Below are 12,481 nucleotides of genomic sequence, written 5' to 3' on the forward strand. Positions count from 1 at the left end.
GTGATGGCTCTCCCCACAGTCAGTGCAGGCTTGATGTGGTGTAACAAACATAAATTGTACATGCTAGTAGTGATATAACAAACAATATAAATCAACACGGTTTTGTAAAAGATTTCCAGAAGTCCTAGAAGGAGGGTATATAAACATCAGTCACACTTATGCCTTCTTCAACAACCAAGAGATCGTCCAAAAGCAATCTATTGTCCATTGCTTCACATGTTAGGGAATCCAATGATCCTCACAAGTTTTTGAAGTCCTGCATCAGTCTTTTTATATTTTAGGGAATCCAATGATCCCTATAGGTTTTGAAGTCCTGCAACAGTCTTATGATGCCTCAGAGAATCCAATGATTCCTGAGGACTTTCAAGTCTTATAATGGTCTTATCACATCTCAGAGAATCCAATGATTCCTGAGGATTTTCAAGTCCAACAATTTTTGATGTCCACGAGTCAAATGCCATAACTGCCAGGTTCTTTCAGTGATGGGCACAGTCAGCAATGGAACCACCTGATATTTCTTGGATCTTCTCCTTCATTTCAAGGGTCTGCTCTGTCTCTCTCCAATGGACAAGGCGAATGCGGCTCGTTGGCACCCATCTGATTCCTTCTCCATCTGTGGAGATACAAGCAAACCCTCTCCCCCAAGCAGTTAACCTTTTGTGGTCCCTTCCATTCACCACTTTCTGGGTCTCTCCACATCACCTGGAGATTACCTAAAGACAGTGGAGCATTGGACACTGCCCTTCAGGTGGGTTATAAAACCTGTCTGCTGGAGCCAGTGCATCTTTGTCAAAAATTTAAAAATTAATGGTATAGAGAACTAAATTTAGAAGTGCTGTAGGGTTACCCATAGCTTCCCCTTTCTTTTGTTTTTGGAGGAGTGTCTTAATATCTCTGTTTCTTCTCTCTACTATTGCCTGCCTTTGATGATTAAAGGGTATGCCAGTGGTATGTAAAATCTTATACTGTGCACAAAAGTGTGCAAAATGTTTTGACTTATATGCAGGTCCATTGTCTGTTTTTATTGCTTGTGGCATACCCATAATTGCAAGTACTTGTATAAGGAATTCAGTGATTACTTGGGCTGTCTCTTTTGCTGCTGGCATTGCAAATGTGAATCCTGAAAAGGTGTCTACCACGACATGGATAAAAGATAGACGACCAAAAGATTTATAATGGGTCACATCCATTTGCCAAATTTCATTAGGTCTCAAACCACAAGGGTTCTTCCCTGGAGGGAGTGTAGGAGCATGGAAAGGAAGACAAGCTGTACAGCTTTTTACTATGCTCTTAGCTTCTTCTCTTGTTATTCCAAATTGTAAATGTAAAGCTCAGGCAGCCTGATGATATTTAGAATGAGATTCTTGTGCTTCTTGAAATAAAGGAGTATTGGCCAACATGGTTAGAAGGCTATCTGCCTTTGAATTATCATCAAAAATAGGATCTGGAAGTCCACTATGGAAGTGGACATGCAAAATATAAATCTTACCTGGATGCTTTCTCACTCGCTCTTGAAGTTCCTTAAAGAGCTGATATATATTGGAGGCTACAAATTTTATTTGGGCTGTGGCAATTCTTTGTACCACACCTACTGAATAGGCCAAATCAGATATTATATTTATGTCTCCCGGAAAATAAGCAAGAGCTAGAATGATTGCATACAATTCATTCTGCTGAGTGGACTGAAAAGGAGTTCTGATCACTCTCTTTATAGTTAAGTCACAAGAGTATATATCGCAAATATTATGTTTGGATGCATCTGTAAAGATAGTTGGTCCTTTAAGAGGCACTTTAGAAACCTTTTCTTCAAGAATCCATCGCCAATTATGTAACAGTCTAGTTATTTTAATGGAGACCCGTGTGTAAAATTTGGAGCCGTAGCTAATAAAATTTGCCACTCTGAGATGATTTCACAGCACACATTAACTTGTGCATTAGTATAAAAGGTGTATATCTTGTCAGGTCTTATCCCAGATAATTGTACTGCTTGCTTAATGGCCTTTAATAAAATTCTAGCCACAAGCATTGGGTAAGGAATAAGGCTTTGTCCTGGTTGTGCTGGGAGGTTCACCCACTCTATCATACTGTCTCCTTGATGAAGGACTACTGTGAGTGCCTCTTCTGTAGCAAAAACTGATATTTCCAAGGGTTTTTGAGTGACTCTTTCAAACACATTGGATAAAGCCAGTTCAACTTGTCTCAAAGCCTCTTGAGCTTCTTTTGTAAGCTGGCGTGGTGAATTTAAAGCACTGTCTCCCCTTAAAATGTCATATAATGGTTGCAATTGACAGGTAGTCAAGCCTAGCACAGGACGCATCCATTGGATATCTCCTATCAATTTCTGGAAGTCATTTAAGGTGTTTAGCTTCTCTGTTCTTAAGGAGAGTTTTTGTACTGTAAGCACCTTAGGATATACTTCATATCCTAAATATTGAAAAGAAGCTATGTGCAATTTATAATTCCTTAGTGTATCTATGGTTTTTTGTAGACATACTTCTAACATTTGTTCCTCAGGTGCACATCCCAATATATCATCCATGTTATGTAATTACTTTTGGAAATGCTTTTCTTACTGGAGTAAGAGCAGCAGCAACATACATTTGACACATAGTAGGGCTCTTTTTCATTCCCTGTGACAAAACTGTCCATTCATATCTTTTATAAGGCTCAGCTAAGTTAATGCTGGGCACTGAAAAGGCAAATCTTTTCATATCCTCCTTATCTAGAGGGATAGAATAGAAAAAATTCTTAATGTCTATAACCCAAAGAGGCCATTCTCTAGGCAACTGAGTAGGAGATGGAAGTCCAGGTTGAAGAGTTCCCATAGTTTCCATCTGTTCATTTACCTTTCTTAAATCAGTCAACATCCTCCATTTTCCAGATTTCTTTTTTTACAACAAATACTGGGAAATTCCAAGGACTTAGAGAAGGTTGCAAATGTCCTTGGTCAAGTTGTTCCTGTACTATGTCTAGTAAGGCCTGAATTTTATCGCTACCTAAGGGCCACTGTTCTATCCATACTGGTGTATCAGTTTTCCATTGGATAGGAAGAGGTGAAAGTGTTGGCATGCCTTCAATAGCAGCCCTGCCTAAAAAAACCAAAGTACTCATTTGTAATCCTAATTGTTGTAAAATGTCTCTTCCTCATAGATTGATGGGGATTTTTTCAACTATAAAAAGAGTAAAAACTCCTGTTTCACCTTCAAATATCCATCTCAAAGGGGTAGCACTAACTTCAGCTGCTATTGATCCTCCTACCCCAGACATGTAGGTGTCTGCCTTAGTCTTTGGCCAGTGACTGGGCCAGTTGGCACCTCTAATGACTGTTCGATCTGCACTTGTGTCCACCAGTCCTTCTAATGCTATGCCATTTATATAGATGATGAGCATAGATCGGTCGTCTGACACAGCTGCTGTCCAATATATTCCTGGGTTTTGCTGCTTGGAGTCAGAATGTGGGTGACTATCACCAGGTTGCTTATTAGGAATCTGTATCAATAAACCTGATGCTACTACTTCCCCTGGTTGATAAGTCACACATTGTCTACCTGTGTTAGTGACTGGGATATTATCTACACATTCCCCAGTTTCCCACATCAGTGTATGAATGAACACTGTCTTGTAAGTACTCTCAGGAGGTGAAATGGTCAAGCCTACTGTCCCTGGAGGCAAGGAATCCATAGGCTGGAGAGGAACAGATTTCACCTCTCCAGGGGGTATCTTAGTTGTCCCCGCTGCATACAACTCTATCCTCCCTAATTGTAGTCCCTTTCTCCCATCATGCTGCTTCCTGGCTGACTGATTGTGTAATCCCTTTCTCCCATCAGATGGCTTCCTGGCTGATTGGTCATGTCTGGGTATTGGACTTGGAGGCACTCTCTGGGTGTGGCATAGGCTGCCATCATGCCCCAAGTGTTTTTTGCCTGGGGCCCTGGAGCTGGGCCCCTCGAGCTGGGCCCCTCATCCCGTTTCCCTGAATAAGTCTACATTCTGATGCCCAATGGAGTCCTCTGTTGCATTTTGGACATAGGGTTTTGGGTCTTGTTCTCCCAGCCTGTTTTCTCACTCTTTCTCTATGCCAACATTGAGCTTTCAGATGGATACTTTACTGAATTGAAAGCATTGACGAGTCTCTCTGGAAGTCCCTTGCCACAAGGGACCCTGTCTTCCCATGTTGGGATCTTGGGAAGTCTGCCCATAGCCTGGTTATAAAAGGTATTTGTGCCCACTGTAGCACAGCCTCTTATGATCTCCTCTAAAGGAGCATCCCTATGTAGTCCTAGTATAATCCTTCTACAAACCTCATTGGCATTTTCTCTAGCAAGTTGCCTTACCAAAATGTCTGTTACTGCATTTTCACCATTAGTCTGTATGACAGCTGTCTGCAAACATGCCACAAAATCAGCAAAGTGTTCATTTGGTCTTTGTACAATTTTTGTCAAGTTCTCACCCTTGTCATTTTTACTGGGGAGAGAAGCCCATGCTTTGATAACAACAGCAGCAATTTGCTCAAATGCTGTAATGGAGTAATTAATCTGTACTGAAGCATCTGCATTAGAACCTACAGTAGGTCACAGGTGATTGAAGTATTAACTCCACTTTGACTATTTTGTTGGGCTTGTATCCTACAGAACTCACTATATTCAGAAAACCACAACAAGTTTTGTCCAGGTTCTAAACACACCTTTGCAATGACTTTCCAGTCACTAGGAGTTAAGGCTTCATAAGCCAAATTGTGTAGTAACATTTTAACATAATCTGATGTAGCCCCAAAGAGAGTGCAAGCTTTTTTCAGGTCTTTAAGGACATCCATATTAAAAGGAGCATATCTTCTACTTTCTTGACCTGCAGAATCATGCTGTTGAATCAGGGGAAAAATTTGAAGTTTGAAAACATTATCTATTTCTTTTCCATCTTTAATCGCTTCAAAAATCCCTTTTTGTAATCTAGTTATAGGGGTTGGTGATTGGTGGGGGGGAGGTGCTGATGATATCACTACTCCTCCTCCCTCCATCCCTGAAGGTGGAGTTGATGTGGGTTGGTCAATAATCTGGCTCTCTAGGCGGGGTTGAAGTCTCTTCAAGACAATCAGAGTCAACACACCCTAATTTCTCATTCAAATCCCCTTGCCCTCCGGGAAGCTTTTGAGATTGCTTAACTTCTATCTTTTTTTCCTCACACTACCTCCTCTGTTCATTTTAAAAACTTTTCCTTCCCCTATAACTTGCTCGATAGCTTAAGTCTAATTGAACCACGTTGTATATATAAAATACCTCTGCAGAAATGGAATGAGACCCATTTTTGTGTAAAATTCTTTCATTTCAAGTCCTACTAGCTTCCAGTTATCTATAGTTAGTTTTTCTTCCTTTAAGAACCAAAGAGACATGCATTTCAATGTGTCTAAGAGACTATCAATCTGTAGGCAGGTTACAAGTAAACTCCTCAATTATCTTAATTATATCCTCTATAGCATTACTACTAGGGGAGGCTGGAGCAGGGGCTGAGGCCGAAGGAATGTCTATACCTAACACCTGCCCCATCTCAGCTATTAGAGATTGCTGGTTTAGTCCTTAACAAGGTAAATTCCTTATTTGTCTATTAGAATACTCACCTAATCTCCTGGTCACCGGAGGACTTGAGTAGAAGTAGGGTGTCTGGTCCACATTGGACGCCAAAATGCTGGAACTCTGTCTTCCCAGAAATCAGCTGGAGTCAAGATCACTAAACATCTTTATTCTTGATCTTTTACGATCAAGGTCAGGGGATTAAATCTAGCAATCTCACACACACCTTCCTCCCTCAAATGCCAGAAGAGACAGAAAGTGAGTGTCTCAATTTCCTCTTCCTCCTCCTACTCCCTCCACACATGTCACTTCCCCCTCTTTGTCCCACCAATCAAGTCAGCACAGAATAGCTGGGGAGGGTCAACCTTCAAACAAGTTAATAGGGAACCGTCCAATTGGCAATTAGTCTCACGTGCTTCGGTATCCAAGTGCATTTGCTCAGTTCTAGCCCTTTACAGCTCCCCATCCCTCTCTAAGAGCTCTCAGTCTTCCTGAAAAGTCAGGGGACATGACAACCTGTGTTGTAATTAAAGCAGAGTTACACTAAGTGGCAAAGAGACATCTGCACACAATAGCAAGTTGTTTATGTGGTCCCAAATGGAAGTATGTAAGCAGTATGTAGTTAGCGAATACTCAGAGTGCTATAATTATGTAAGGATATTAGGGTATAAAAGGCTGGGAGAATTTGGAATAGACTCCATGTTTGACTATCCACATGAGTCCCGCCTCTTCACTCTTCACCAAAGATCAAAATATGGAGATCCTATAGTGAGCTAGTCCTGACATTACATAGCTACTTCCCCTTTTAGACAGAAGTGCTTGCCAGGCCTGAATATGACACCTTTTCTTCAGAGCAGGTTTATGGCTGGAAACAGAGAGAAGGAGAAAGTTGCCTTAGAGGGTTTTTCTCAGTGAGCAAGAAACAAGAAAAGAAGGATTCTTTCCTTTTGCTTCCTAAAACTGCATGGGGGGAAAGGCTTAGTGAGGGCCAGATTGAATGGGGCTCACAAGAAATGAGACAAATTCATGGTTATTACTCTCAGATTTAGCTCAACTTGGTATTCAATGAGCACTCATTCAATTATTCATTCATTTACTCTTTCATTCAATAACAATGTCTTGAATGATTGTGACATAGCATAAACTAGTGAAAGTTCTACTTGTAGTCAAGGAGACCTGGGTTTCAGTCTTACCTCTTATATTTATTAGCTGTATTAACCTGGGCAGGTCACTCTAGCTCTTGGGGCCTTAGTTTCCTCACTCACAAAGGGGAAGATGGAGATTGACAATGCTTGTAGCACCCCCTTCAGAATAGTCTGGAGGAAATGAGTGTTTTGCAAACCATAAAGTGCCCAAATGTACAAGACCATGTGGGAGAGAAGAAAGAGTTACAAAGACGAAAGAGTCATGGTCCCTGCCCTGAAAAAGATGAGTGAAATTTCCAAAAAACTTATAATTGAGTTAGGGGGAAAGATTCACATATACTGAATGGTACAAAATAGATACATAATTAAGCTGTGAATTATATAGTAATTCGTGTTTGTATAGGGTTTTAAGGTTCACAATGGGATTTTTTTCTCCTCACAGAACTGGGTTAAGTAGATAGCACAAGAATTATCACTCCCATTTTCTAGCTGAAGAAACTGAGGCAGGATATATAAAGTGACTTGTCAAGTTCTCACAAATAGGAAATAAGAATAGCTGAAATTTGGACTCAGGACCTTTGCTTCCAAATCCAGAGCTCTTTCTTCTACAACCATCTTGCCTTTCTCCTCCATCTTGGTTCAGGAAAAGTATACACAACAACAACAACAAATAATAATAATAATAATAATAATAGCTATAATAATAATAGCAGCAACAATAACCACAATGACTATAATAATAACTAACATTTACATAATGTCCACTACGTTCCAGTGTACTAAACTGAGCACTTAACAAATATTGTCTCATTTGATCTTTTAATAATAACTCTGGGAGAGAGGCAGTCTTTTTTTTTTTTTTTTTTTTTTTTTAATTATATATATATATATATATATTTTTTTTTATAATATTATCCCTTGTATTCATTTTTCCAAATTACCCCCCCCTCCGTCCTCTATTCCGCATTCGCCACGGACCCCGACGACAGGCAATACCATAACATTTTACATGTGTTAGACAATATAATTCTAAGTACACTACATGTGTGTGAATATCATTTTCTTGTTGCACAATAAACATTAGAATCCGAAGGTACATGCAACCTGGGCAGACAGATTGTAGTGCTAACAATTTACATTCCCCTCCCAGTGCTTTCTCTTCTCTGGGTGTATCTACCTCTTGTCCATCATTGATCAACTGGAAGTGAGTTGGATCTTCTTTATGTTGAAGATTTCCACTTCCATCAGAATACATCCCCATACAGTATTGTTGTTGAAGTGTACAGTGATCTTCTGGTTCTGCTCATTTCACTCAGCATCAGTTGATTTAAGTCTCTCCAGGCCTCTCTGTATTCCTCCTGCTGGTCATTTCTTACCGAGCAATAATATTCCATAACATTCATATACCACAATTTACCCAACCATTCTCCAACTGATGGACATCCATTCATCTTCCAGTTTCTAGCTACAACAAAAAGAGCTGCCACAAACATTTTGGCACATATATGTCTCTTTCCGCTCTTTAGTATTTCTTTGGGATATAATCCCAGTAGTAGCGCTGCTGGGTCAAAGGGTATGCACAGTTTGATAACTTTTTGGGCATAATTCCAGATTGCTCTCCAGAATGGCTGGATTCTTTCACAACTCCACCAGCAATGTATTAGTGTCCCAATTTCCCCACATCCCCTCCAACATTTGTCATTATTTGTTCCTGTCATCTTAGCCAATCTGACAGGTGTGTAGTGGTATCTCAGAGTGGTCTTAATTTGCATTTCTCTGATCAGTAGTGATTTGGAACACTCTTTCATGTGAGTGGATATAGTTTCAATTTCTTCCTCTGAGAATTGTCTGTTCATATCCTTTGACCATTTATCAATTGGAGAATGGTTCGGTTTCTTATAAATTATGGTCAGTTCTCTATATATTTTGGAAATGAGACCTTTGTCAGAACCTTTGTTTTTAAAAATATTTTCCCAATTTGTTACTTCCCTTCTAATCTTGTTTGCATTAGTTTTGTTTGTACAGAAACTTTTTAGTTTGATGTAATCAAAATCTTCTGTTTTGTGATCAATAATGATCTCTAGTTCTCCTCTGGTCATAAATTCCTTCCTCCTCCACAAGTCTGAGAGGTAGATTATCCTCTGTTCCTCTAATCTATTTATTATCTCGAGAGGCAGTCTTTTTATTTATTGTTATTTATATATGGGGGAACTGCAGCAAACAGCAATCAAACTCTTTGCCCAGAGTTGAAATGAATATAAATGTCTGAGGCCAGATTTAAATTCAGGTCTTCCTGCCTCCAGACTCTGAACCACCAAGCTATCCCAAACAATCAATGCATTTATTAAGTAGCTAGAAAATTGCAGATTCAGAGAATACAAAGCTAAAAATAAAAAGAGTTCCTGAGGGAGATATGGAGACTAAATGTCAATAGTCACATATTTTTTCACCTTTTTTTTTGTTTGCTTTTTCTTTCTCATAATTTTTTCACTTTTATTCTGATTTTTCTTTCACAACATGACAAATATGGAAATATGTTTAAAATGATTGTACATGCATAATCTATATTAGCCTTCTTGCTGTCTTGGGAAGGTAAAGGTAAAGGAGGGAGGAAGAAAAAAATGGAACTCAAAATCTTAGAAAAATGAATATTGAAAACTATCATTACATTTAATTGGAAAAATGAAAATACTATTGAGGAATAGAAAAATATAAATCCCTGACTTCAAGTAACTTACATTCTATCAGGAGAGGCTACACATGTAAATATATAAAATATATATACAAAGTAAATACCAAGGTTATTGGTTGCAGCAACAAGAGGAGGGATACTGTGGCAGCTGGGATGAACAGAAAGATTTCTGTAGAGCGTAGACTTGAGTTGAATCTAAAAGGAGGAGATGAGGAAGGAATTTCGTACAAAAAAATAGAGAAATGGGAGTTGAAAATTGTGTCTTGCATCTGACCATAGAATGCATGAAAGTTATTTATGTGTAATAAGCCTGGCAAGATAGGATGGAGCTGGGCTATGAATGGCTTTAATACGCCAGACAAGAGAATGTATTTGTTCCTAGAGACAGTAACAACCCAAGAGGATTCTAAAGCTTAGAGAGTTGATATTTCCCTCTTCATCTCCCTGGAGAAGAATAAATAGGATGGGAAACCACTCTCCTCTGCTTCTCTGGAACAGGACCCTTCTGATATAAGAGAGGTCCCAATTTGTCTTGGTCTCTTTGGCAGATATTGGACCAGTGACTCTCACATCGGATCCTGCCGTGTTCCAGCGGGAACTGAGAGAACTCTATGTACAGGTGAGGCTGCTCTCTAGGCTCCTATGTCTCAGGGACAATTTTTATTCCAAAGCAATTTTTATCCCTCTCCTTATATCCTGCCTATCTCCTGTTCTATTCCATCATCTTCTAAGAGTTTTGGGTGGGGTGAAGATTCTTTCACACTGTGAATACAGACAGTTTTGTTACTCAGGTAAGCATAATTTTTCCTAATAATTTTTTACTGGTACATTTTGTTTTTTATGTCATCTGCATTTCTGAGTATATTCCTTCTCACTTTCCCTATAGTTATCCCTCACAAAAAATAAAAAAAGAAGGAAAAATAGTTTAGCAAAATTAACCAAGATAAGGACAAAAATTCAGATATTATATGTAGTGGTTCATATTATAGTCCTCCACCACTGAAATAAATAGAAGTAAGGACACATTTTGTGTATTCAATGTTCTGGGTTCAATGACTGCCTTCAGTTTGTTTTTGCTGAAAACAGAAACAAGAGATAATTTGGGGGGGGGGGGGAAGAGAGAAGATGGGGAAGGTGGTATGTCTTTGCTTGTGAAATTTGTTATAATTGAGTAAGACCTGAATGTAAAGACAAATGTTTGATTGGGCCCTTGAAATGCTACATGAACAAGGAAAGTTTGAGAGGACTCATTTGTTCTTCTTATAAAGTTACTTCATGTTTCCTAGACTGAAGAAGATTAGGGAACACTATTCTAATGCTCAGCTGGGTTATAGGGTGGAGGTGATTGCCCAGAGATGAGTGTTGGTGCCATCAAGGCAGCAGTGGAAATCTCGAACCCTGGCTCTTTCATCTATGTATTTTCGGATGCCCGGGCCAAGGATTACCATCGGAAGCCAGAGCTATTGCGACTTCTCCAGCTCAAACAGTCTCAGGTAAGCACCAGGCTGTCCCTCTTCTAGAGACTTGAAAGGATTGGGAAGAAGGGTCATGGAGGAATGGGAGCTTCCTGACCCCAGTGGGAAGTTAGTTGTGTATGGTTGCAAGTATTATAGAGTAAAGAGAGAAAAACAGGCTTGAAGCTGGTGCCTTTTCTTTGACATTCTGGGGGACAGTACCCCAGATGGCCAAGAGTTTTGAGCCCACAAGTCTGAAGCTAACCTGCTCACTTCCAAGTGTGTTCTCATCCTCCTGGGCCCCAAGCCTGCTGAGGCTGGGGCTTGCAACTTTCTCCACATGGAGTTATTTTTTTGATAAATACCATATTACCCCTACTCCTTTTACACCCTGTCAAAGCTTATGCAATCCATCATTTTCCTGGCATCCAGACTGGTTTTCTTCATATGGCTCACGAGTTATTTTTCCCATTGTCTCAATGTTTGGAAGTGTTGAGTTGTGGGATTTTTTTTTCTGAGGAGGCGAGTGAGAAGGGAGTTGCTCCCATCTGGAAGGGGCTGTAACTGTCTTGTGTGAAGGCTTGTTCAGTGCATCTTTGCTGTCAGGTGCCCAAGAACATTATGGGCTTTCCATTGTGAACTTCCTGCACTTCTCTAACTCATCTCTAGAGCTTGGGGAGGGAGAATAGAGTAATAGTTGCTCACAGAAATAGCCATAAGAACAGGAACTTTTTGCACCAAAAATAGGGATGAGAGGCCAATTTTCTTGAAGTGGAAGGGAGGAATCTACAGATATAGATTATTTGAATCAACTGTGTGGACCAGATTCAGAAGCTGGCATTGTTTACTACTATACCACTAGTTCTTCCATTTGGTTTGAATCTCTCCTCAACTCCCTAAATCCAGTTTTGTCTTCCTCCTGAGGCATATCCCAGGTTTCCAGGCACAGCTTTTAAGATTTTTCCCCTTCTTCTTTCTACACCTCAAAATAAAAAGGAAACAAACAAATGCCCTTCCTATCCTTTGCCAAGAAACAGTATTGATTCTGGATCAAGAGTTAGGCAAGACACCTTTCTTTGAGCCTTAGTTTACTCATCTATAAAATAAAAGAACTGGACTCAATCAATCATCAAATATTTATTAATATCTAGTCATTGTGTGTGGGCCAATTATTAAATGGAAAAGTCTTTGCTCTCAAGGAGCTTACATTCTATCAGGGATGACTAATTATATACAAAATATAGATGCAAAGAAAATATGACAATTTTAGAAGAGAGGTACTGCAGCAGGAGGGAATCAGGAAAGACTTTAGGTAGGAGATTGTGCTGGAGCTGAAGTTGGAGGAAAGATAGAAATTCTAAGAGGCCCAGATGAGAAGGGAACACATTCCAGGGATAGAGGACAGGCTTTCCAAAGGAGATGGGATGATATCTAAGGTCCCTACAGAATTAAATTCTCTGACTCTATGATTAATAATAATAATAATTATGGTCAGTCAGTCAATAAACATTTATTAAGTGCCTTCTATGTGCCAGGCACTGTGTAAAAGGCTGAGAAGCTCACAGAATAATGGAGGAGACAATATGAATATGTACAAACAAACTACATATATAATAAATTGAATAT

At 39.5% G+C, this 12,481-nt stretch overlaps 1 protein-coding gene across 1 annotated transcript in view; it reads left to right on the top strand.

The window, feature by feature from the left end:
* HMCN2 (hemicentin 2) overlaps positions 1-12,481 on the top strand; it is a 192,083-nt gene that overhangs the window by 21,599 nt on the left and 158,003 nt on the right. Inside the window, 2 exon segments of the mRNA XM_074293875.1 lie at positions 9,950-10,020; positions 10,736-10,894. Of these exon segments, the coding sequence (XP_074149976.1) occupies positions 9,950-10,020; positions 10,736-10,894 (230 nt within the window).

Source organism: Sminthopsis crassicaudata, chromosome 2 (genome assembly GCF_048593235.1).
Source record: "Sminthopsis crassicaudata isolate SCR6 chromosome 2, ASM4859323v1, whole genome shotgun sequence".
Taxonomy (NCBI): domain Eukaryota; kingdom Metazoa; phylum Chordata; class Mammalia; order Dasyuromorphia; family Dasyuridae; genus Sminthopsis; species Sminthopsis crassicaudata.